The 26,353-nt window shown below is 49.5% G+C and overlaps 1 protein-coding gene across 1 annotated transcript in view; it reads right to left on the bottom strand.

Moving 5' to 3' along the window:
* XPNPEP2 (X-prolyl aminopeptidase 2) overlaps positions 1–26,061 on the bottom strand; it is a 31,064-nt gene extending 5,003 nt beyond the window's left edge. Inside the window, exons 1-19 of the mRNA XM_050777457.1 lie at positions 25,737–26,061; positions 22,794–22,867; positions 20,872–20,982; positions 19,677–19,740; positions 18,605–18,709; positions 18,264–18,350; positions 17,172–17,318; positions 14,362–14,463; positions 13,099–13,180; positions 12,580–12,775; positions 11,368–11,457; positions 9,751–9,860; positions 8,983–9,060; positions 7,793–7,864; positions 5,241–5,301; positions 3,913–3,982; positions 3,219–3,323; positions 2,433–2,492; positions 1,720–1,796 (exon numbers count right to left, since the gene is read on the bottom strand). Coding sequence (XP_050633414.1) covers positions 1,720–1,796; positions 2,433–2,492; positions 3,219–3,323; positions 3,913–3,982; positions 5,241–5,301; positions 7,793–7,864; positions 8,983–9,060; positions 9,751–9,860; positions 11,368–11,457; positions 12,580–12,775; positions 13,099–13,180; positions 14,362–14,463; positions 17,172–17,318; positions 18,264–18,350; positions 18,605–18,709; positions 19,677–19,740; positions 20,872–20,982; positions 22,794–22,867; positions 25,737–25,785 — 1,740 coding nt within the window. The 5' untranslated portion in view covers positions 25,786–26,061. The remainder of the gene's footprint in view (positions 1–1,719; positions 1,797–2,432; positions 2,493–3,218; positions 3,324–3,912; positions 3,983–5,240; positions 5,302–7,792; positions 7,865–8,982; positions 9,061–9,750; positions 9,861–11,367; positions 11,458–12,579; positions 12,776–13,098; positions 13,181–14,361; positions 14,464–17,171; positions 17,319–18,263; positions 18,351–18,604; positions 18,710–19,676; positions 19,741–20,871; positions 20,983–22,793; positions 22,868–25,736) is intronic.
* Positions 26,062–26,353: the final 292 nt, after the last annotated feature.

The following is a 26,353-nucleotide window of genomic DNA, read 5'->3' as shown; positions in this document are numbered from 1 at the left end:
TGGGGTTTCTCCATGTTGGTCAGGCTGGTCTGGAACTCCTGACCTCAGGTGATCCACCTGCCTCGGCCTTCCAAAGTGTTGGGATTACAGGTGTGAGCCACTGCGCCTAGCCTTGTATTTCTTTAAGAATGAACTTGAGCATCTTTCCACATGTATGTGGACCATTTGGTGTTAATTTTAGTGAATTGCCTTTTCATGTCCTTTGCCCTATTTTTTCCTGTTTTGCCTATTTTTGTCTTATGGATTTGTAAGAGCTCATGGTAAAATAAGAAAATTCACCCTCTCACAATGCCATAAACAAAGCCAAGAGATATTTGTCACACATCTCTTGGCTTTGTTTATGGCATTGTTTCCATAAACATTGTTTCCATTTTCTATTTAGTCAGAGTTATTAATCTTTTCCTTCATGGCTTCTGGTCTTGCACAGAAAGACTCTTTTCCACCCTGAGATTATAAATGAGTTGATAGAGGTTTTCCTCTACATCTTTTGTGGTCTCATTGCTTACCTTAAAACTTTGGTCCATCTGGAATTTTATTTTGGAGGTTATTCAGTTTAATCCCCCCAAATGATTAGCCGTTTGTTCCCCCTGTCCATTTGCTGAATAATCATTTTTTTCTTACTGTTTTGCAAAATCAGCTTTCTTGTAAACTAAATTCCCATGTTGTTTATGGAAATAAGAGGGTTTATTTCTGGACTAATTGTTCTGTTTCATTGTTAGAGCTGTCTATTTCATCTCCAGTGTCATACTATTTTAGTTGTGGTAGTTTGTGTTCAAATTTGAGAGAGCTGGCTTTTCTTATTGCATTTTTTTAGATGGGGTTTTGCTCTGTCACCGAGGCTAGAGTGCAGTGGCGTAATCACGGCTCACTGCAGCTTCAACCTCCCTAGGCTCAGATGATCCTCCCACCTCAGCCTCCTGAGTAGCTGGGTCTACGGGTACATGACACCACACCCAGCTAATTTTTTTTTTTTGTATTTTTCGTAGAGATGGGGTCTTGCCATGTTGCCCAGGCTGGTCTCAAACTCCTGAGCTCAAGCAATCCTCCTGCCTTGGCCTCCCAGAGTGCTGGGATTATAGGCATGAGACACTGCACCTGGCCCTGCTCTTCTTTTTCAGAATTTTCCTAGCTATCTTTGCATGTTTATTTTTACAAATAAACTTTACTATCATTTTGTGAAGTTACAAAAATATCCAGTTAGCATTGGAATTGAGGTTGTGTTGAATTTATAGATTAATTTAGAGATAAATGATATCTTCATAATATTGAGGCTTCTCTCCAGAGAGCACCATTTACTTAAATCTTTTTTATGTCCCTTAGTAGAGAGTTTCTCCATGTAAGCCTTTTTAAGTTTACATCTAGGTATTTTATCTTGTTGGCTGCTATTATATAGAATCTTTATTTCTAACAAGTTCCCCTGGCGATTATTATGTGCATTGAGAACCAATGATATAGGGCAGGGATAATGATTCACTTGGTATGGAGTGGGGCCTGGGCATGGGCATTTAAAACATGAGAAAGCTCTCTGGGTGATTCAAATGTGCAAGTGAGTTTGAAAAGTCTGACTTATGGAATTCCTAAGGAAGACTCCAAATAAATTCATGCCTGCACACTAAATGTCCTTCTCCTTTGATCTTCCTTCCCAAACCTTTCCTCCCATGCAGCCCAAAGTCACTAACGTGCTGCCCACACCTCCAGCCCATCCTGGTGGCAGTTTACCTTGGTCTTTGCTTCTACCACGAGAGCCACGTCTTCGAGACGGATCCCAAATTCTCCATCCTTATAGTAACCAGGTTCTGGGAGACACAGAGATGCTGGTGGCATTAAGCCGGGAGAGGGTCTAAGCCCAGGCTTCCTGTACCTACTGATGAGTGGCTGGAGGGACTGGCTGCCTGGCTGTCCCCTGGCTGTTCCCTGGCTGTTGATTCTGGTAGCCCCACAACTGGTTAGATGCTTGGCTAAGCAGAGGCAACTCATCCCTGTCAGGCCTCAGATCCCCCACAGCGGCATCTGTGACTCACCCTCTCTTCCCTGTAGCCCAGCAGGGAAGACCTAAAAACCCACTTGGGTCCTGAAGGTACTACCATCTCTCTGGATGCCACTGTCCTGTTACTCCAGCATTTGGCAACTCCAGAGTCTGGATATACCACTGGGTCTACGGCCATACCACCCTCAACGCGCCTGATCTCGTCTGAATATATAGCTGGGAACCAACTCCCAAGGGCAAAAAGAGGGTCTGGGCTGAGCGGAGCTGGGGTTAGGGTGGGACAAGTCATTTGGGGCTGGGTGTAGGGGTGGGAATGGGGAGATGAGTCCCGAGCTGTACTAGTGCCTGCTGTGCTCCTCTGAAGGCTGGTATACCCTAGCCTGCAGTTCTGGGCTAGCCCTGCTCTGGGATGGGGTGGTGAGGTAGAGGGGCCTGAGGGCCATACCAATGGAAGTGAACATGCCCTTGGCCATGGCGATGTTGTTGGACTGGAATCCCACTGGCCCTAGAAAGGAAGACATAAAGATGGTATTAGTTATCGTATACTCACCAGCTTGGAAGTGAGCAGCTTCCAAGGAAGAGCAGGTAAGTGAGGATCCCGGAGCATCTCTACGAGCACAGGTCCATTACATCATTGTCTGCCTGGGCCTGGCACACACCAGATTGGCTCTGGCTTTTATTATTTATTTAGGTATTGAGGGGGTCTTGCTGTGTTGCCCAGGCTGGAGTGCAGTGGCGCCATCATGGCTCACTGCAGCCTTGACCTCCTGGGATCCTCCCACCTCAGCCTCCCGAGTAGCCGGGACTACAGGCACACGTCACCACACTTGGATACTTAAAACATTTCTTTTGTAGAGACAGGGTGTTGCTGTGTTTCCCAGGCTGATCTCAAACTCTTGGCCTCAAGTGATCCTCCCACCTTGACCTCCCAAAGCAGTGGGACTACGGGTGTGAGTCACCACATGCACCTGGCTCTGGCTTTTATTTCTCTGGGGTCTATATAAGTTAGCCACTAGACTTTGACCCTCTTTCTGGTGCCCTCTTGAATGCCAAGCAGCCAGCAGGACTGGCCTGCTGCTGGCATTCCTCACTTACCCTGTGGAGCTGGGTAACCTTGGTTAGATCACGGCATCTTTGTGGGTCTTTGTCATTTCCATACCTGTGAAATGTTCTACCTTCATAGAGAGTATAATAAAAGGGGGGGGCTGGGGAGTGCTGAGGAGACACCTACACTCATGCACACACAGGAAGTTGCCAATGCCGTGGCCTGTCCCGTGACCATAATTGAGCCCAGCATCCCATAAGGCTCTGCGGGCAAAGGCCTCCACCATTCGCCCTGGAAGGGAAGAGAGATTGACCCCAGTCAGCTGGCTTTACCGAAGACTGTCCACCTTGCCCCTTCCTGCTCCACTATCAGAGTGGTGCCCAAGAAGAGGGGCCCCTGAGAGGCCGCTAAGTATGCGCTGATGCAATGATGTTGGGTTGGGATGGAGAAGGGCTGATGGATGGAGTTAGTGGTTCCCTCGCCAGACCAGCCCATCACTATCTCCAGCTTACTGTACATTGTATCCATTACCTGGATTGATGCCTCTACTATAATTTCTCCCTGTCTGTCAGGGCTTTGCACTTTGACACCTAATTCCTCTAAGAATCCTCCCATAACTGCTGTGGCCCACTGATGTCTCTCACCTCTGAGCAACAGTGTTAGATTAAGAAACTTGAGTTCAAGGCCTGGGTCTCCCGCTAACCTTCTGTGTGACGTTGGGCAAGTCACTTTCTCTCTCTAGGCTGGATTTTCTCACCTACATAAGGGATGGGATGATGACAAAATCCTTGCCCCACCAGCCTCCCAGGGTGATGGTCTGAGTCCTGGTCCTGTGAAATCAGGGCCTGAGGCTGTGTCCATCCTGGTTTCTGAAACCCACCTGATGTAGCAGCAGGAAAGATGAGCCTGGACAAGTCAATATTTCCTATCAGCACACGGGTGTACGCCTCCTGATAGGGAGAGGAAGAGGTGATGTGGAGGACGGGAGGAGGAGCCAGGGGAGTTTCTAGTTGCTTGGCCTATGGATACATGGTGCAGGGCCCAGGCCTGGGTGTGTGTGGGCAGGGTGGGGGGAGTTGCATCGTCATCTGTGGCTGCCCAGGTTCTGGAAGATGGCCAGCAGAGACTGAAGAGGGCCTTCCCAAAGCTGGGGCTCCATCACGTGCTTCTCTATGGCTGGTTTATGAGGGTCATTACAATATCTACAGGAGACACTTGGTGACGGTGAGCCGAGGCTGTGACTCCCTGGGCTGAATCCTGACTCAGCCACTCACTCTGAGACCTTGGGCAGGTGACTTTAACTGCTGTGTGCCTCAGTTTCCTTATCTGCGATGGGAAGATAACAGGACCTAGCTCCTAAGGTTGTTGGGAGAGGTGGGCAGACTAATGTACAGAAGGTGCTGCCAACAGTGCGCATGCTTCGTGGAAGGTTAGTGCTCTCATTCCTGTGGTTGTGACGGCTGCTGAGTTTTCTTAAGGCCTTTCATGAGGGTTGAGGTTTGCTGACTTGGCAGCTTAGCCTTCCTCTGTCAGGGGAGGGAGGTGGGCTGACAGTGGCCTCTTCTGGTCACTTCCAGAGGCGATGTGGTAAATCCCCATCACCACACACAGTGCATAGGCTTGTCACTTTGTGCAGGACAGCCAGAGGCAGCAGACTCTGCCGCTAAACTGTGAGCTCCTGGAGGCCTGCACAGCATTTTGTTCCTCTCTCTGTGTTTCCAGCACAATGTCTGCCCCATAGTTGGCCTGCTGCATGCAGCATGACGGCAGCTCGCTGCTCCACCCCCAGGGCCCTCTGGTGTACAGAGACAATGCCTTCGCCTCTGCCCCAGCTGGCCAGCCTGAACACCTCTGGCTCCTTTCCACCGTGGAGGCTTCACTTGTGCTGTTTTCCTCCACTTGGGATGCCTTTCTTTCTTCTTTCTGCTGAGTATAGGGCCAGGGACACAGGCAGCAACCAAAAAATATTTGTGTACTGATTTACCAGAATAGGACGAGGCTCAGCTTGGGCTGAGGCCTTGTCAGTGGCCTGAAATATCCCCAGGGAAGCAGCAGGGAGCACTGGGTTTTCTGGCACCATGTATGACCTTGGGCAAACTACGTAACCTCTCTGTGCCTCAGTTTTAGCCTCTGAAATGGAAGGGATCTTGATTGCTTGGGTGCCCCCTTGAGGGAGGGGAGAGAGGGGAAATCTGGGCCCATGCTTACCTTCTGGAAGGCAGACGGGGTGCCCCAGTGGACTGTTCTGGTGATGTCTGTGGTCCCGTCCCTGTGGAGAAGGAAAACCAACACGTCCTGCTCTGCCAAATGCCTGGGGCTAGTGACTGGGGCCATGTGCTTTCTGTGTGCTTTCCATAAGTGGCAGGGCTGGGATGGGATGTGTGGACGGCAAAAGGAAGAAGACAGCTACCATAATCAAAATCACCTCTTCAGTGCCTATGTGTGAAAGGCCTCTGCAAAGCTATCAAGTTAAAAGCCACTAAGTTGTCTGACAAGTGTGATTCCCTGCCCTACACACTCCTCCCCCATCGCATCATTTTGGCTGTTTTGTAGATCTGGGTTTCCTTGGGTCTGGCTGGTTCTCAAAGCAAGGCTTCTTCCAGGTTTCCTGGGAGGCAGAAAGGGGATTGTCCCCTTTTTACAGCTGGGGAAACTGAAGTCCAGAGAGATTATGTTATCATAACAGTCTCATATTCAGATAGTTATTGACCATTTATAGGACACTTTTGCTGCTCCCCGGGAAGAATGGCAGAGGAGGCCTCATTATCCCCATTTCACAGATGAGGCCATTGAGGCCATGCAACTGTTTCCCTCTCTGAACCTCAGTGAAGCCAGGCCTAGAGGAAGCACTGCCTCTCCACGCAGTCCTCTCCATGGCAAACACAGATCTGACCCAGTGATTTGCTGAGTTCCATTGAGGTGAAGCCTCAGCCCCAAGGTCTGACTCTCAACCCTCAGCTGCAGCAGTTGCCACAGGATGGTCCCTGTGATCACGCCTTGGTGAGGGAGAGGGGAGAAATGGTCCCAGGGCCCTGGGGCTCCTCCTTGGGTCATAGGGTGTGGTGGCCTTCTTCTTCAGAAGGAAAGAAGAGGAAGTGAGGTGACTATTTCCCCGGCCTCACCCTACTCTGAACACACTTCATTCCAGCAACGCCCCCACAAATTCACTTCCCCTTTGCTCACTGGCCATCTCAAGTACACCCAGCATCAAACTCCTGACCAGCAAAGGCTGCTAAGCTGAGCGTCTGCTACTCCAGATCCCCGAGAGCTGTGCTAAGAACAAGCAAAGAGCCTCTGTTGTTAGCACATTCGCCATTTCCACAGGATAGAGACTGGGAAACCATTTGAAACTACTCCTTGCTCCTCCATCAGTTCAGCGCGGCCCTTCTTTTGCCCCACCCCATGCTTCCCACAGTCTACTTCCTTCCTTAATGAGAAGGGAAAATCTTTCAGGTCAGCTCTGTTCAGCTCAACTCTGGTGTGAATGATTGGTTACACGTTTGGAAGGAATAGGGTTAGCCTTTTTTTTTTTTTTTTTAACAGAGTCTTGCTCTGTTGCTCAGACTGGAGTGCGGTGTCACCATTGCGGCTCAGTGCAACCTCCGCCTCCCGGGTTCAAGTGATTCTCCTGCCTCAGCTTCCCTTGGGAAGCATGCTCCACCACACCCGGCTAATTTTTGTATTTTTAGTAGAGATGGGGTCTCACCATGCTGCCCAGGCTGGTCTCAAGCTCCTGACCTCAGGTGATCTGCCTGCCTCAGTCTCCCAAAGTGCTGGGATTACAGGTGTGAGCCACCATGCCTGGCCAGGTTAGCCTATTCTACATGGCTGTCATGTCTGAGCATTCAGGTTGTACACTGTACAAGGGTAGTCCATCGAAAGGGTTGCTTCTCTCATCTGCCCCCACCTCCACCCTGAACAGTGCCATGGGGAAGAGGGGGCTGAGGAGTCTGCATGATGTTGGTGGTGCAGGGCTGTCCAGGGTGTGCACGAGTGGGTGACAGTAGGGTGTATGTGTTTGTGTAGCCAGGCAGGGACATTGAATATAGTTGCTCAGACTGTGTAATAATACGTGGACTTAGAAAACATTTTACTTGAGGCTTGGCATGGTGGCTAACGTCTGTAATCCCAGCACTTTGGGACAGCACTTTGGGAGGGCAGGGCAGGTGGATCACCTGAGGTCAGGAGTTTGAGACCAGCCTGGTCAACATGGTGAAACTCCATATCTCTCTCTCTCTCTCTCTCTCTCTCTCTCTCTCTCTCTATATATATATATATATATATATATATATATATATATATCCAGGCATATGGTGGTGAACACCTGTAGTCCCAGCTACTTGGGAGGCTGAAGCAGAAGAATCGCTTGAACCCAGGATGCAGACGTTGCAGTGAGCCAAGATCGCGCCACTGCACTCCAAACCTGGGCAACAGAGTGAGACTCTGTCAAAAAACAAACAAACAAGCAAACAAACAACCCACACAAAACAGTAAACATTTTACTTGAGCAAAGGAAGTCTTTTCCTAATTCCCACAGAGGTGCTGCCTGGGTCCTGCCACTGTTCCAGCCTCTGTGTATTTCCCACTGTGCAGGGACCCTGTGTGTGAAAATGGGAAGGATGTTTGGGGCTCATTCCAGGTCTCTCCTTTCTCAGACGAAGAATCCATGGCTCAGGAAGGGAAAGCTTTGGCTGACTCTTGGCAGGCTCAGGAGGTCTGAGCAGAGACATCTAGGCCAGGGTGAGGTGAGGGGTACATACCAGTACTGCCCCCCAGAGTCCAGCAGGTACATCTCATCTGAGGACAGCTTGCGGTTCAGCTCCTTGGTCGGGCTGAGAAGGGGAAGAGAATGCTGAGAGGGGCAGCCTAACCCTGCACTGGATCACATGGGGGCCCTTGGTGGGAGGACCTCTGGGGTCTGGGCTTCCAGGCCAGTCCCTCTGGGGGAAGTCATTCTATCCCAATGGGCCCTGGAAGAGAACTCAGCTTCCGTTGCTGCTGTCTTCAGCACAGGTCTGCTAATCTTGCACCGGGCTGAGCCAGGCCCTGGACCCCGGGAGGAGAGAGAGGGTGAAGTCCAGAATGTGAGAGCTGGGAGAGCCCTAGAGACCCCCCAGCCCAGCCGTCTCCTTTTCCATAAGGAGAAGCAGGCCCATGGAGGCCAAGGGGCTTGCACGAGGATGCGCGGTACAGCGGCGAAGAGTTGGGCCTCTACCTGGATGCTCCCTTCGGCCCTTTGTCTCTAACTTCCTGCTGCCTCTGAGAGCAGAGGGCCCCGAGAAGAAGCAGAGCACAGGAAGGGAGGGTTCCTCCAGGGTGGGGCTGCAGAGCAAGAGGTGGTAAAGCGGAGGAGCACCCACCGCGACACTCTAGCCCGAGTGGGTAGGAGGGCCTGGGGCAAGGCAGCCAAAAGCGTGGGAGACACCAGGGGACACCAGGGAGGGAATTCTGGGACATATCAGGCACTCCCTTGGAGGGCACTGACCTCTCCCTGCTGTGCCCATGCCAGGCGGAGGCAGCTGGTCAGCTTGGCCCCCCACATTTCATCAGGCAGGCCTGCAGGGCTTTGTTTTCTATAGGGCCAAACACCTGGCTAGCCTGCATCTTGGGCCCACCTTGGTTGGTTCAGACTGAGTGAACAGGCCTCTCTTCATGTGACCTCGTGAGCTTTAAGCATTAGCTAACATAAGCAACACACGGGAAGCCAGGGAAAAGCATCCAATGGTGTCTCCCTTCCAGGTCCCCTAGCCTCCAGTGCTCAGGCCTTTTCATTATACAGCAACTCCCTACTCCACACTGAGCTCCTCTCCCAGCCCCCACAGGGCTAAGAGCCTCAGACCTCCAATGTGGACTCAGTTCCCAGAACATCCCCCTCCCCTCACCCTGTTCCTCTATACACACAATGGGATCCCCCCAACAGGGCCCTAGAAAATTAATTTTCCTCAAGTACCTGTAGTGGGCCAGGGCAGCATTCAGACCACTAGCAGAGATGGTTTCAAAACTGGGTCCAGAGGAGAACTGTTCTTCTCTGGAAAGTACAAGGCAAGGCATGGTCAATGAATCGGCCCCTGGACTGGGCTGGGCCTGGGATATCTAATAAAATCCAATGAAGGTCACGGCTGCCTCTACCAGACACCATTTGGCTCTCCCAGCCCTCACCTCCTGGTTCCATCTCCCCAAGCCTTGACCTGTCATTTATAGAGGAAGATCAGAGGACACACTGTAGACACCAATTATTCCCTCTCCACCTCCATTTTACGGATAGTAGTGAAGAAACCCAGCTCTTTGTATCTGAAAACTCCCCCAGTCCTGGAAGAGCATCCTGTACCTCAAACCTACAATCCGGGCCCTGCCTTGGGCCAAGCATGCCTTCGGGAATCCTCCTCTCTACCTGGTATTCTCAAGTGGTCCAGGGGCTGACCTGGTCTGAGCCACAGCCTCCCCCAAGGAGAGCCAGACCATGCCTGAAGCAGACACTAGGGGACGCTATTGAGTTGTGGCCCTTCAAGTTGTCCTGCTTTCAGCGGGGCGGGAAATGTAATCCAACGCCCCCTGCTCAACTCCCCCACCAACCAAGAACTTGTCTCTCCTTGTTCTACAGAGCCCTCCCCCACCCAGCCCGCATATGAGAAGGATCTTCCTTCCCGTTAAGTAAGGGGACAAATTCCCCCTCCCTGCCCCCACTGCAACACAAAAAAGGATGGCCGTGGCTCTTCACCCTCGGAACTTGTCCACGAGCTCTGCCCCCGAGAACTCGTCCACTGTGCCTTTGGGCACATTCTTCTCCAGCCAGACCAAGTACCGGATCACAGCCACAGCGTCCCGCACCTGGAGTTGGGGAAGCAGGGAAACAGAGGAGCTGGCTGAGGTCTGATTGCAGCCACAGGCTCCAAGATGATGGAGATCAGATAGCTGCTCCAGGATGTGGAGCTTTAAAAACACTGGCTATTTGATGTCAAAGAATTCTTGTTAGTGTTTATATGTGATCACAGTGTGTTCCTGTTTTTGAAAGAGTTCTGTGTTGACAGCAGAAATGACACGCTATCTAGGATTTACTTTTAAAAGAATCCAGCAGCAGAGGGGGTGGTGGTGGTGGTAATGAACATGGGGTTTATAGACAAAACAAGAATGGCCATGAGTCAAGGATTGTTGAAGCTGGGTGAAGGGACACTGGAGATTATGATGCTATTTTCTCTACCTTTGTGTGTCTTTAAAATTTCCTATAAGATAAAGTTTTTTTTTTTTTAAATGAGGTGGTTTATCTTAATTTTAACAAGAATTCTTTTTTAAAAATTGAGCCATCCTCTTGCCAGTGTGAGGAAATCATTACAGCTAACATTTAACACTTAGAATGTGCTAGATGGTGCTCAGAGCAATATACATATTCATTGAATTCTCACCACAACCATATGCTGTAAGATTACTATTATGATCCTCATTTTACAGATGGGGTAACTGAGGCCCAGAGAGGTAAAATGACTTGGCCAAGGTCACTCAGTTAGGAATTGGGTGGAACTGGGGTTTGAACTCAAGGCACCCTAGCTCCGGGGCCTGTGCTCTAAACCACTGTACTATATTGGGGGCAAGGATATGTGGTACATGTGGGCGCCTGGGAATAATTTGGTGTCTGCTTCTTTATTCCTTCCCCTCCCCTCCCCTCCCTTCCCTTTCCCTCCTTTCTTTCTTTCTTTCTTTCTTTCTTTCTTTCTTTCTTTCTTTCTTTCTTTCTTTCTTTCTTTCTTTCTTTCTTTCTTTCTTTCTTTCTTTCTTTCTTTCTTTCTTTCTTTCTTTCTTTCTTTCTCTTTCTCTTTCTTTCTTTCTTTCTCTTTCTCTCTCTTTCTTTCTTTTCTTTTTTCTCCTTCCTTCCTTCCTTCCTTCCTTCCTTCCTTCCTTCCTTCCTTCCTTCCTTCCTTCCTTCTCTCTCTCTCTCTCTCTCTCTCTCTCTTTTTTTGACCTAGTCTCGCCCAGGTTGGAGTGCAGTGGCATGATCTCAGCTCATTGCAACCTCTACTTCCCAGGTTCAAGCGATTCTCATGCCTCAGCCTCCTGAGTAGCTGGGACTACAGGTGACTGCCACCATGCCCGGCTAATTTTTGTGTTTTTAGTAGAGACGGGGCTTCACCATGTTGGCCAGGCTGGTCTTGGACTCCTGAGCTCAAGTAATCCTCTCACTTTGGCCTCCCAAAGTGCTGGGATTACAGGCGTGAGCCACCACACCCAGCTTGCTTCTTTGTTTCATTGAGGGTTTTCTTCAGGCTCTTCTGGAAGCCTTTCCTTTCTAACTCATTAGGCTGGATACTCCCAAAAGGCCATGTCTGCCTGAACGTGGACTTACGTGGCTGGCCTTGAGGAGGGCCTGCTCCTTGCTGTTCTTCACTGCCTTGGTCATCATCACTGGGGAGTAGGTATCTGTCACGAGTTTCTCCTGTTGGGGGCAGGGAGGAGAAAAGGAGGTCTGGGGGCACAGTAAAGGAGGCACAGGAGTGTTTTCAAAGGACTGGCAGGAGGACCCAGCAGAGGTGAGACTTGCCACCGTTTCTTGGCAATGCTCTCTCCTCTGTGTGCTTTCTCTCTTTCCTAGTTTTCCACGTCCAGCTGAACCTTCTCTCCTTCCAGGAAGGCTTCCTTGATTGACACTGCCTTGCTTGGCAGTGAACTCCCTATCTTTGGATCCCACCAGCACTCTGGGATGGATCAGAGTCTGGCCTGAGTCAATCGACAGGCTATTCTTTTTTTTTTTTTTTTTTTTTTTTTTTTTTTTTTTTTTTTAGACAGAGTCTCACTCTGTCGCCCGGGCTGGAGTGCAGTGGCCAGATCTCAGCTCACTGCAAGCTCCGCCTCCTGGGTTTACGCCATTCTCCTGCCTCAGCCTCCCGAGTAGCTGGGACTACAGATGCCCGCCACCTCGCCCGGCTAGTTTTTTGTATTTTTTAGTAGAGACGGGGTTTCACCGTGTTAGCCAGGATGGTCTCGATTTCCTGACCTCGTGATCCGCCCGTCTCGGCCTTGCAAAGTGCTGGGATTACAGGCTTGAGCCAGCGCACCCGGCCTCGACAGGCTATTCTGACTGTAAGTTTCCTGTACGTATCATGACAGCTACCATTTATTGAACGCCTACCATGTGTCAGCCATATACACTATCTCCTTTAAATCTCCACTGAACGACTCCTGTGAGGTCGGGACTCTTATTGCCATTTTATAGGTGAAGAAAAAGACCCAGATTGGCTAAGTTGCTTGTCCAAAGTCACTGCACAGCTAGTTAGGGGCGGAGCTGGAATTCATTTTCAAGTTTGGCTGACTCCAAAGTCTCTGCTAGATCAGGCCATATACTCTCCAGCCTCCTGACAATTTTATGAACTCTCTGGACGAACATCCCTGTTTCCTATTCTGTCTCTTCCCAATTAGGCCAAGAAGGGAACTCACTACACAGTTGTTGGCTGACCAGGTGACTGAATGGCTGAGGGGTTTCATCCCACTTTAGATTAAGACTTCTCAGGCCTGGAGCGGAGATTGGTGCCTGGCTTGGGCTGGGGCCTGGTAAACCCACCTTGGGTATCACTTCATAGATCCCATACATGGTATAGCTGGTCCCGATCCAGATCCTCACATCTCCCAATGCATAGGCCTGGATGCTGTCACGAACTTGACTGTAATCCTCGATTTGCACACACATGGGGCCTGTGCAACTGGAGTTCAGATAGCTCAAGGTTTCAGAGCTAAAGCGACTCTTGTTTGCAAACAACCTGGGTGGGGCGGGAAGGCAAGGAGGGTCCTGAGCATCTGTTAAGAATGCAAAGGACCAGAGGCAGTCACAGTCCCTTTGTTCCTGGAGGTCAAAGGAAGCCAGCCCCAGGGAGCCAAGCAGGCCAGATTTGGGATTCAACAGGGACAGAGTTTTAAAGAGTCAGGAAAAGCCAACAGGGGGTTTTCTAAAGGGTTGTGCTGGGGCAGGCACCAAGCTGATGGGCAACCAGAGGGCTGTACATTAAGGCAGGATCAGTGGTGGGGCATCGAGAGGGTGGAAGTTGGAGGAAGTCCATGACAGCAAACTAAGGAAAAGCCATACCTGATAGAAGAGTCTGTGAGCAGTGTGTAGGAATAGAAGAAGGGGTTATAGGGGATGTCGCTGGCTCGAAGGTTGAAGAGCCCTGGGAAGAGAATTGACAAGGACTATTTAATGCTGATCTGCCTGAGGCAAGCTTTTCTTTTCTTTTTTTCCTTCCTTCCTTCCTTCCTCCCTCCCTTCCTCCCTCCCTCCCTCCCTCCCTTCCTTCCTTCCTTCCTTCCTTCCTTCCTTCCTTCCTTCCTTCCTTCCTTCCTTCCTTCCTTCCTTCCTTCCTTCCTTCCTTCCTTCCTTCCTCCCTCCCTCCCTCCCTTCCTTCCTTCCTTCCTTTTTTTTGACAGTATCTTGCTCTGTCGCCCAGGCTGGAGTGCAGTGGCAAGCTCTCACTGCAACCTCCACCTCCCAGGTTCAAGCAAGTCTCCTGCCTCACCCACCCAAGTAGCTGGGATTACAGGTGCCCGCCACCACGCCCAACTAATTTTTGTATTTTTAATAGAAGCGGGGTTTCAACATGTTGGTCAGACTGGTCTTGAACTCCTGACTTTAGATGATCCGCCCACCTTGGCCTCCCAAAGTGCTGGGATTACAGGCGTGAATCACCGTGCCTGGCCTGAGGCAAGCATTTCTGACACTTTTGCCCTACGGTTTCTTTTGGCCCCCAAAGATTACCAGCAACATGTTTGCATCATCTACCCCTGCATGTTACTCAATCTTTTTTTTTTTTTTTTTTTTTGGGAGGGGGGCGGTCTTTGAGATGCTGTTGAGAGTTATGGCTCTTTCCCCCCAGAAAAATGCAGATACTTAGCAGTCAGCACACAGTTCCAGTGGGTCCCTGGAATATCTGAAGCCCAGCCATAGGGATCAGACAAGAAGTCCTGAGCCATACCAGAAAGAGTAGGGTCCCACTGGGTGCTAAAGCTGGGAGTGTGAGTGCCCTGGGGTAGTGGCTAGGTTGTTGGGAGGCATTTGCTGGTCCTCCTCCCCTTAATGAGACGGAAGCACTTTGCTGCCATGGTCAGTTCATTCCTCTGGTGGCCTGTGGGCTGGTACCGGCTTGCTCAGGGCTACCTTGTGTCCTTTTTCTGCAGCCATGAGCTCCTGCCCCCTTACCCTTCTTGGTTCTCACGGGCTGTGGCCATGGAGTTCTGAAGAACTGGTGGGCACACGGTTATTTGGGGAGGAGCTAGCTTTGTGCTACAGGGCCTGGGAGGCTTGGGGCATTGGGGAGACCCAGGTGGCTACCCATGTCTGCAAATCCACACTCACAGGCCGTCTCCTCAAGCGCCGACAGAAGGACGGCAGTTGGGGCCTTCTGATGCTTCTGCATCTGACTTCGGACGCCAGATACTTTCTCCTGCCAAGTGCTCCCTAGAAGCAAAGGAGCCCAAAGAAAGTGTAAGTGACAGACCTTGCCTTTGGCACTTGGTTCCTGGAAGGTCAGCCTTAGAGTAATAGTTTTGCATCCTCTTAAAAAGCAGCAGAACCCTTTCCTCAAACAAACTCTTAATGACATGGGCCCTGCACCAAGATGGGGCTCAAATCCTGGCTTTGCCATTACTGGATGGGTGATCTTGGGCAAATTACTTAACCCCTCTGTGTCTCATTTTGCACATCTGTAAAATGGGGATGAAGTATAATAAGTATCTGCCTCAACAGGGTTGCTATGAGGATAGAATGAATTAATATTTGTAAAGGACACTAAATGGTATCTTGAGATGTAGTAACTCTTATATCTTTCTGATTAATAAATAAGCATGCAGACTGAGATCAGGAGAGCAGTTCTAGTTGAAGGACAAAGGGGTAGGGCTGGGGCTATGTTCAACCTTGTCCTCTGCGGTAACTGTAGTATTTACTAAGCCACGGGTATTGGTCTAAGTACTCCATGTGCATTGTTCTAATGCTTACCCATCCCATTTTACAGATAAGGAAACTGAGGCTTCAGAGAGGTAAAGTGACTTGTCTAGGGTTTCATGGATGCAAGACGCAGAGCTGGGATTTGAACTCTGGTCTGTCTGACTGCATGGTCCACGCTCTTAATCTGTACAGACACTACTGTCTTGATAACATCGTCAGTCTCCAAATCTGTCCTTAAACTCTGTGTCACAGCACCGTCCTTTCTCAGATGCTTATATCCAGGTTCTAGGACTTTAGTTTTCATCTTCTGTCCCTGCCCCCTGCAAGGTATTCAAAGAATCTACACCAGGCAGGACTAGGAGTTTGCTGGCCGAAGGCCATAAAGAGTCCTAGTTGGGTTCAGATATGAGCGTAAATAACTTAATGACGTGAAAAATATTTCGTGTAAACCGGTAAAACTATTCAACAATGACCAAAGCTTTGGGTACAATACATTTTGCAGGTTTATTTTACTACATATTTAACACATAATTTATGTTATGTGTAAAATACACATAGCATAAAACGTATCATTTTAACCTTTTGAAAGTGCACAATTCAGTGGCTTTCAGCACACTCACAATGTTGTGCAACCATCGCCACGATCTAATTCTAGAACATTTTCATCATCCCCAAAGGAAACCCTGTGCTCACTAAGGAGTCACTCCCTATCCCCCCTCCCCTGAGCCCCAGGAAACCACTAATTTATTTTCTGTCTCTATGGATTTGCCAATGCTGGATATTTCATACAAATGGAATTGTACAATTCCATTGAGAAGGCCAGGCCTTCTCTGACTGGCTTCTTTCACTTGCAATTATGTTTTCAAGGTTCAGGAATATGATACCTTTCTGAGAAACCAAATGAACCCAAATTTCAACGGTCTGGTGCGTACAGGTATCTTTGAGTAGCGAACTTTTCATGTTCTGCCCTTTGCACTCTCCTTTCTCCTTTAAAACCTGCAAGTGGCTGGAAAGTCTCTCTTGTCTCTATAAGCTTATTGAAGCTGAACTCTGTTCTTTAGCTTCCAAACTCAAGCTCCAGGTGCCTTTTTCTTGAAGACTGGCAATGTGCGATGACTCGGCATCCCCTCACTTTTGGGAAGTGACAAAACCCTTCCAGCCCCAGAAAGGTTTTTCTGTTTTTTCTCCTCTCCTTCCCGACATAACTTTGACTTTCTTTATCTGAATAAGATGAGTTTTATTTATGATTTAACAGTCTTGGATAGCAAGTTTCTTTTAAAATGGTGTCAAGATGCAGAAAGAATGATTCTACAATTTATATCAGAACAGATAAAGAAAAATGGACACAATTTTCACTTGTTTCATCAAGGCTGCTATTTTGAAATCTCCCTTCTGCTTTATTGGCTCCTTTCTAAATGAGAAATTGTGTGGACTTGCATGTGGAAAGGGATCTCTTGGCTTGATCACTGTTACTAGGAATCCAAGTTCATTGGCTCATTCAGAATTCCCAGGGAGATAGCAGTGGTTGGTGGCCAAGATACTGATTCATAATCAGTAGCCCGGTCCTGGTCAGGACTTTAGTTACGACTTACAGGAATCTTACAACATACTGTTCTTTTGTGATGTATTTAGATAGTGTCAACAGGGTCAAGGTTATTGATGTTATATTTTTCTAACTTTCCTGATTGGTCCAGCAAAACCTGAACTGTCATCTGTGCTACAGAATGACTCTGAACTTAGTTATTTACTTATTCTGTCCACTCCTGGCCCACCTGACCCCAGCCATCTCACAAATCTAAATTCTTCATCACAAGAGGGTCACAAGTAAAGGTCTGAATGATTCATTATGAATCAGTCTCCGCCACCAGACAAGCAAATCATATCATGCTTTTTTATCTCTCTTGAAAGGGGTTGGATATTTCCTCTCATCTTTCTCTGTTTTCCTTCTTTCCTCCCTTCCTACTCCATCTTGCTTCAAATCCTAACATTCTTTAATCCAACATTTTCTAAGTATGGTCGGAGGACATTTTGATTCAGACTCCTCAAGGGGAGGGGGCCCTGAAATCTGCATTTTAAACAAGCATCCCAGGTGACTCATGTGCATGCTAAGGTTTGCAAACCACTGCTTTGGTACCTCTGATGATGAAGTTCGCCACCTACGGAATAGCAGCCGGGACTTGCGTTGCTACAAGTTGGGAAGGAAACTGGGCTTACTGAATCACCTGTGAATGCCTCCTGCAGGGCATAAATGGGTTGATTTGGAACAGGTGGCCTTTCTGATCCCCACACCAGGTCCACAAGGTTGGTTGTGATGGACACCAGCTGTCTGTTAGAGCCTTGGAGGGCCAGATTATAACTCTCCCAGGTGTCTGCAGAGACAGGAAGGAGTCACTTGTCCCTTGCCCATTTACACCTCAGGAAAAAATTGTGATTCAAGCAGTTAGTCCTGGTTCCCTTTGCCTCCATTTGCAGCCCAGCTGCCCTGAGCCTGCCCCAGCAGCCTGCCCCCCCCCATCCCCCGGCATGTGTGCCCATGCTGGGGTATGTTTCTCATCCTCTTTCTGCTTTCCAAGCCTAATGCCCTGAGCCTACTCGAACACTGACCGCCACAAATTGGCTAAGCTTGTCTTTTACATTGCCAGTGGCTGTGGGTGGTCCTTCTTTTGGGCACTAATTATTTTATCAGGGCTTCAATGTCACAGTCCAAAGGAATGGTGATGTTCTGGCCATTGGACAGGCTGGCAATGAAGCCAGTTCTAAAGCACAAGCCTTTCAGTACATATTCATAAGGACTCCCCTTTGGGAGAATGGGCTGGCCAGCTGTCTGGGGCCCCAGAACTCAGAAAGTTGTATTCTCAGGGGCCTTTTTTTTTTTTTTTTTTTTTTAAAAATAAAAACAACTCAGAGGCCCTCCCAACTCTTTTGACCCTTCTAAGCTACCTTCCAGAAGAGGGTTACCATGTGATTCCAGCACCATCATTGGCAGGGTTCCAGGGCACAGAGGATGGTTCTGAGTTCAAGCACATTCTGCCTATTCATCCACTGGATCTTTAATGATTCACTGAGTCTTCTAGGTTGGGTCTCTGCACTCATGGATTTTAAAATATTTGTACTGATTCTTTTAAATGTATTTTAATTACACAATTCCATGAATACATCCTCATTGCAAAACATTCTGCAACTACAATTTCAAATGCTCTATCTTTATAGTCCCACCGCCCCTCCTTCTACCAAGGTCCATTTCTTTATATCCCAGGAAAGCTAAGTCACCCTTGTTGGCATGGACAAATTCAGGGGCTGAGGGAAGACCATACCAATGGATAAGAGGAAGGGGTCAAAGCCCACACACCCTCCAGCAGGAATCTCGGTGAGGAGCCAGGTGACAATAGGAGTGGTGCCAACTGAAAGAAAGATAGGAAGGAATGCAGAGGTCACCCCCAGGGCCAGCCCAAGGCCCTGCAGCCAGGGGTTCTGTCTGACGGTCCTACCACGTGTGTCTTCCTTGAGATCAGCCTCGAAGGTCAGTGATGGCCTCAAATTTCCTAAGCTCCCCATAGGGACCCAGCATGGTCTTACATGCATGCTCTCACCTATATCTTCCTGAACCTAGTCCAGGTCCCAAGACTTGGGGGACAAATCCATGCGGCCCTTCTACCTTCCTTATGGAGCTCCCAGTTGCAGTCCATCTGCCGCTCAGCCTGAGTCCAGTAGCGACTGTCGGTCCAGACAGCTGCTTTCTTCATGGTCACCACTGCAGTTCCTGGGGCAGAACAGAGAAACTTGCAGGTGAGGGTGAAGGGGAGGAACGTGGCATTAGCTGATGGATGTGCAATGCAGTGCTGGCTCTGAGAATGCCACGAGGGGCCTCTGGAAAGAGATTCTCTCCTCCATTGGAAGGAAGTGAGGAAGGAGATGTTAAAAAGAGCTATGGGGGGACCTGGCAGAAAGGTGTCCTGAATCAGGCACCTCTGCTTTGTGTCGAGGGCTGCTTGTGGGCTTTCAGCAGAAGTGAGGTCAACTTTTGGCTGCAAGTAGGCGCTCTCAGGAAAGATGGGGCTCAGCGTAAAGACTCGGTGGCTGATCGGGACGCTAAGGCAGAGGCTCAGCTGAGGACTGGTGGGGAAGACTAATCCAGAGATTTTGGCAAAGGGAAAAAGAGCCTATGATGCACGAGGCAGGGTAGTTTGAAGCCCAAGGAGGAACGTTTGAGGATCAGAAAAGGAAACTTGGATTTCATTCAATGGGCCAGGATCACGGTGCGAGGCCCCTTCAGACACTGTGATCTCATCAAGGGCTTCTGTTTGTGTCTCATTTGGCCATGTGAAGTGATGTTGTCCGTAAAGCAACTGGCAAAGGAAAGCTTTGTCCCCAAATGAGCCCTCATGTGAAGGGAATCGGCAGATTCTTAGTGGTTAGAGGTAGAAGTAGCAACTATTCAGAAATGGAGCCCAGGAGTGCCAGACTGGGCCTGGCTGCAGCAGAGGTAATGAGCATGGGAAGGCAGCCTCTGCCTCATTTCTACACAGAAAATGGCTGGTGGGCTATGAGATATGTGCCCTGGGGAATATGATGGCTTTGGGCTGGTGGAGGGAGACAGAGAGAGTAGAAGGGTTTTCTCTACAGTAGGTTCTGGGGTCCCAGATGCCGAGACACTAGCCACATTAGGTCCTCTGTGACCACCTCTGGATCTACCAACAAAAGCAATGGGGCTGCGTAATGATTGTCACCTGCAGACCCTGTAAAGCCTGTAATCCACGCACGCCTCTCGTCATGTTGGCCGATGTACTCGTTCTAGGAAATCAACAACACCATCATTAGCCTTTTTCGTGGTGTCAGATCCCACATGAAAGGCCCCCAACCACATCCCAGTTATTTCTGTCTGTCAGCTCCAACCCCTTGTCAGCTACAAGCCCAAGCACACCAAGTGCCTCTTCCAGGAAGTCCTCTGTAACTCTCCCAGCCTTCAATATCTTCCCTTCCTTTGAGCAATCGTAACTTTTGCAATTCAACACCCCCCGCCCCGCCCCATCCACACTGGACTCAGTGCAACACTGGACTGTTCTGCAAAGGAGCCTTGTTGCCCTGCCCTGCAAATTCTATGCAGTCTAGGGTCCTGTCTTTTGGTTCGTTTGGGATTTCCCCTCCAGCTAACCCTTCTCCCTCCTGAGTCAAGCACAGTAGACTGGGAACATCATAACTTCTGCAAAGGGCTTTACATATTATCATATTTTGATCCTCATAATCCTTGGAGATAGATCTCATTACAGACCCATTTCTCTTTGCAGAAGAGGAAACTGAGGCTCAGGGAAGTTCAGACACTTACCCAACATTCTTAGCCCTTCCCAGCACGTAGGAAAACTAATTCAAACAAGCTCATTGACACTGAAAATGCCCTCTCTCCCAAATGGGCTGGTGTTGGAAAGGTGGATGGTATGGAAGGTGGAGCTAGTGATGGGAAACGGTGGGATGGGTGCCCCCCTCCACAATCAACCCCGTACTCCCATAACCCAGGATTTTGGATCATTTTGCCACTCCATTCCACAGAGTATGGGAAGGCCTGGGCCGGAAGGGAGCTTAGAGTTCTTTCAGTCCAATTTCCAGCCCGCCTTCTAACCTCCTAGGGCAGGGATACCCTAAACATTCATTCTGGATCTGCCTTCTAGGAATTGATGAAAATTGATTCTGAAGTTGTTTATAGTTTAATTTCTTGAGGTTAAGGAGGTTTGGCAATGTCTCCCTGCCTATGTAGAAGGATACATTCTTTCAGTTGCCCTAAAACTACCATGTCCATGCTCTCCACTTCCCTCCCTTTGCCTGTCAGATCCTTTCTCTGTCTTCATCTTCTGAGTTTTAACAGCTACTGTTTGTGGTCTCTGACCCAGGGTATCAGAGAGGGCAAGGGGGAGACAAGCTGTCTCTTACCATGTGAGCATCCGTGTCTGGGATGATGTAGGCTGAGAGATTCTGGGTCTGCATCTGCTGGCGGAGGGCTGTGAGTGACACTGTGGTGTTGACCACAGTAACTGGAAGGTACTGACAGATGACAAGAAGATATCGAGACACAAACAAACAGATACACATGTTGCTTAAAGAAAATCACACATGGGCCCCTGGCCTCCAGAAGAACCCCCAGCCTCTCCTGAAGCAGGGGTTGGGGAAAGTTAGGCTGACCTGGCTTGGGAAGGGTTGGGGCGGCAACTGATGTTACCACTTAGTCTAGATAAAGATGCCTGGGCTGGGTGGAGATGGAGGTGTTGAAGAGTTTGGAAAGGGACCCCTTGTGACAGTAACGGGACCTGAGTCTGGGATGCGGGTGTGGGTGAGAACTGCAGGGGTCTGAGCTCTGGCACTGGGCCAGGCCATGCAGATGGTCCTTCTTTGGCTACCTGGGGTAGGGTTGCCAGATTAGTAAATAAAAATACAGGACACTCACCTAGTTATGTTTGCATTTCAAATAAACAATGTATAATGTTTTAATGTAATACTTACATTAAAACATGCACAATTTGGGGCATACTTGCAGTAAATTCTTATTTGTTATCTAAAATTCAAATGTAACTGGGTGTCCTGTATTTTATCTGGCAACCTTCCCTTGGCAGGGCTTTTTCAGGTTGCCACCCACTGGTCCCAAATGGCAGAGGAGAGTGAATGAATGCCCCCAACAGTTTGAGATATTGCCCAGAAAGACCCTTTCCAGACCAGTTCTCTATTTCTTTACAGGTCGTTTTAGCTTTAAAACGAAAAGCATGTTTTCGTTTGTGCTGTTTTGCTTTCTACTCCACAATATATCCATGTTTGTTTTAACACAAAAGTAATGTGGTTCGCCCACCCACCTGCCTGCCCTAGGGGGTCCCATAAAGTTGATATTGCTAGCAGATGTACTGCGTTTTTCCCATGGCTTACAGTGCTGCTGGCATGCCTACCCCTTAGCCCCTACTCTGATTGTAGAAAGAATCACTCTGCTCCCCAGCTAGGAAGCTGACTACTCAAGCCCCTTCTGCGGGACCTTTTCCTCATCTTCACGCCCTAGGCCTCCCTCTCTTGCCCTTCCTTTGGCTTTTCTTTGGTTTTGGTTTTGTTTTGTTTTGTTTTTCAGACAGTCTCGCTCTGTTGCCCAGACTGGAGTATAGTGGCACGATCTCGGCTCCCTGCAACCTCTGCTTCCTGGGTTCAAGCAATTCTTCTGCCTCAGCCTCCCAAGTAGTGGGGATTACAGGGACCCGCCACCATGCCTAGCTCATTTTTTTTATTATTTTTAGTAGAGACGGGTTTCACCATGTTGCCCAGGCTGGTCTCGAACTCTTGACCTCAGGTGATCCACCCGACTTGGCCTCCCAAAGTGCTGGGATTACAGGTGTCAGCCACAGTGCCCGGCCTCCGTTGCCTCTTCTAACCCCTGTCTTCCTCCCTCTTCCCTTCTGTGCTTCTCCTTTTGCTGTCACTCTAGAATTTGTCTTTTTTCCCTCCCATCTTCCTAGCCTCTGCCTGGCCTCAGCCAAAGGCCAGCTAGGGCCCTCCTGCCCTCCTCCCACCTCCTAGCGGGGTTTCCCAGACCCAGATCAGCACGGAAGCAGATAACCTGCTGCGGGGAATGAGTGGAAGGGAGGGGAGGGCACTGATGTGGAGGGGAGGGAGTGGAAGGGGTAGGGGCCCCAGAGTCCGGAAATCAGGAGAAAGCCTGATAGGGGGAGGGGCTACCAACTGAGCGAATGCGGGATGGAGAAGACGATAGGGCACAGCGGGGGTGCCTCGATGCAGGGGTGAGTGGGGCAGGGTGGCGGGGAGGTGCGCTGGGGGGGAGGGGGCTTGTGCGCAGGGTGGGAGCGGGGGCGGGGGCTACTCACAGGAGGGTTGGTGGAACAGTTTCTCACATCCTGCCCTCCAAGATCCGCTGGCTTTGGGTGGCCCCAGGCACAAGCTAGAAGCCCGGAGAGAAACCCAGGGTCATTTGGGGACCAGCTAGTTACCAGAGAGGGAAGGACCTCAGCCCACCCCGCAGGGCCTCTGTCCTTTGAAACGCACGAAGCTGGCCAGCTCTACTTGAGGATAAAAATAATCACATTTCATAGGAAATCAGGTTGAATTGGATAGCACCCTGGGTCACAATCAAAGAAATCTGTTTCATAGACAAGTGATTGCCACTTTTGGATGGGTTTTAGTGCTCATTAAATCAATTTTTCTTCTAATCTAATTGGGTCTTTTCAGGGTTTAGTGAAGTGGAAAAGTTGTGTGTAAATTAAATTTTTGTTATCAAATTTTCTTTGAAATGCTCTAGAGGATCACACTAATTAATCACCCCACCTTCATTTTAGCCTTTTATAAATCTAATTGTATAATACACTGGGTTGACTTCAATTTAAGGCCTGCTTGCACTGTTTCTTATAGTCCAAATCTTTGCCTATCGTTCCAGGCTCATTTTCAATATATTAGACAGAAATCCCAGTCTTCCATGGTGGGGAAAGGTGGATTAATTAGCAATTAAAGACACCCTACTATGTGCCAGATACTGAACGTAGCAATTCACCTACAGTATCTCATTTGATATTTGTGACATCCCTATGAAGTGGAAATTATTGTTCAGTTTCTGCAGAGGAGCAAGTCAAGGCCCAGAGAGATCTGGTAACTTGTCTAACTTGTGCCACCAGCAGTCAGTGGTAGAACAGGGATTTGAACCCAGGCCATCTTAATACAAAAGAGGTGAGTGTCCTTTCTGTCCTCCCACTCTGCCAAGTATGAGAGGCGGGCCTGGAAAGGGTGATGCCACAGAAGGGACAGAGTATATGGAGATCTAGTTTCCAGTTAGGGCTCTGCCCCAAATTTAGAGTGACTCAAGAGTGACCCCCCCAATATTGAGCAAACATCTAAGCGCCTACTGTGTGCCAGGCACTGGACTAAGTTCTCCAGGCTCTGGACCTCTGGAAAGGAGGGGCTTGAATTAGACAAAGTCCCTTCCTGCCCTGAAAGCCCAGTGGTCTCTGATAGTTCTTGCCTCTAACCCCTCTGTCTTTTAGGGAGGGATTTCCCTAGAGGGTAATGGGGCCCTGAGTGTGGGGAGACGTTACACTCCCCCTGGCCTCACCCCTTTTTTTTTTTGAGACAGAGTTTCTCTCTGTCCCACCCAGGCTGGAGTGCAGTGGGGCGATTTCAGCTCACTGCAACCTCTGCCTCCCGGGTTCAAGCAATTCTCCTGCTTCAGCCTCCCAAGTAGCTAGGACTACAGGCATGCACCCACCACACCCAGCTAATTTTTGTATTTTTAGTAGAGATGGGTTTCACTATATTGGCCAGGCTGGTCTCAAACTCCTGACCTCAAGTGATCCACCTGCCTCGGCCTCCCAAAGTGTTGGGATTACAGGCGTGAGTCACTGCACCCGACACCCCTCTGCACCTTTTTTTTTTTTTTTTTTTTTTTTTTTTTTTTTTTTTTTTTTTGAGATGGAGTCTCCCTCTTTTGCCCAGGCTGGAGTGCAGTGGCATGATCTTGGCTCACTGCAGTCTCTGCCTACTGGGTTCAAGCGATTCTCCTGCCTCCACCCCTTGAGGAGCTAGGATTACAAGTGTGTGCCACCATGCCTGGCTAATTTTTGTAATTTTAGTAGAGATGGTGTTTCACCATGTTGGCCAGGCTGGTCTCGAACTTCTGACCTCAAGTGATCCACCTGCCATGGCCTCCCAAAGAGCTGGGATTACAGGCATGAGCCACCACACCCAGCCACACTTTTGAGTGGGTTGAGCTACAGATGCAAGGAGGGTGGCTGGGGTTCATCACCATGAACGCTCTGCGTGATTTTGTCTTGGTCTCATAAACTCAAGGATCAGATGTGACTCATACTGTTTATTTAAGAAAATGAACACCCATTTCTGTAGAAACAGATCCCTGGCAAAATGTTGGCACTGAGATGCTAACATAAGAAGCGGGACACAGCCAACTTATGTCTCTCTGGACACCAGAATATGCTGTTCTCTGAGGCAGCAAAGCAGGGGTTCCCAAGAGTAGGCTCTGCAGCTGAATGACTCTGTGGTCCCTGGCACAAGGCCTGGCTCTGGGTAGGTGCTCAGGAACTGGACACTGAATGATCAGGCCCTGCCGACAGATAACAAAGAAAGGAAGGCTAAGGTGGGAGCGCTGGGCTGGGCACCTAGTTGAGGACAGAGAGGGTGCCGCAGGAATGATGAAGACTCTCTCCCTGACCAAAGTTTAGTTAGGCTCCCCCAAAGCCTCTTCTCCACTTGGCCTTGACTTTGGCCTTCTGTGTCTGTCCTGCCCTTGCCAGGCCTGCATCATCCAGTCTTAGCAAGAATCTTGCTAAGTCAGTTTAGACACCCTTGATATCTGATCACTCTGGCCTGCTGTCAGCAAGAATCCTGTTCAGTCGGTTTAGCAAGAATCCCCCTACCCTTGCTATCTCCTCTTAATACTTTTCCATCCACTGACCCCCTCACTCTGCTCCTTGGCTACAGATCCCTGGAAGTCTTTTCTGTAATCAGAGTTGAGTCCCATCTCTCTCCTCTATTGCAATGCGGTAGTCTTAAATTAAGTTTTCCTTACCGTTTTAACGAGTGTCAGAATAATATTTTTTCTTTAACGGGGGAATGTAAAGGTGCCAAACCAGACTCGATCCAAGTCACGAGGGCCCCCAACACTGGCCCTGAGGTGCCTCTTCCTCAAGTCAGAGAGAGGAAGCAACAGAAAAAGAGACTCGTGCCCCACCCCTCACTCCAACCCTTTCTGAGCTCAGAGGGGAGAGGTCAGAGGTGCCTTCCAGTGGAAGCTAGGATGCACATACCACAGAGGAGGACCAGCCAGGGGCAGCAGCCCCAGTGAGCCCGGGCCATAGGGTCTCCAGATGCAGGCGCTGGGTGGATGGAGGGACAAGGGAGAGAGGGAGGGCTCTTTCCCCGGCCTCTTCCTTCAGGCCTTTCCTGGGCGCGAGCAGACAAGGGGTGGGGGCTGGTGTCAAGAAGGAGGCGTCTGGCTGCTGGATGGAGAGTGCCTCTGTGGTCTTTTGTTTTGGAGGGCTCTGGGAGCCAGAGGAGCTTTGGGCTGCCCGAGGCGGACTCTGCAAGTTCCTAGTTGTTTACCATAGGGTGTGAGGCTATCCTGGGCAGAGTCCAAAGATCTCAAGAGACAGAGGCACAACAGCTGGTCTCAATCAGCCTGCTTTTCCCAGCCCCCTCTCAGCAGCCGAGCCCCCGCCATTCCTTAATTTGGTCCCCTCCCCTCCAGCAAGCTGATTCCCATTAGCTCCCACACTCTGGGCTCTGGCTCCAGCACCTGCTTTTGCTGTGGGGATGGAGATTTGCCTCCTGCTGCTGCTCCTCCTCCTCCCCCTCTTCCTCCTCCTCCTTTTCCTTCTCCTCCTCATTTTTCCTCCTTCCCCTCATTTTCTGTTTTCCTCCTCCT

Source organism: Macaca thibetana, chromosome X (assembly GCF_024542745.1).
Source record: "Macaca thibetana thibetana isolate TM-01 chromosome X, ASM2454274v1, whole genome shotgun sequence".
In the NCBI taxonomy this organism is placed as follows: domain Eukaryota; kingdom Metazoa; phylum Chordata; class Mammalia; order Primates; family Cercopithecidae; genus Macaca; species Macaca thibetana.
The sequence above is the reverse complement of the archived record's forward strand: the minus strand, read 5'-3'. Positions and strand labels throughout refer to the sequence as shown.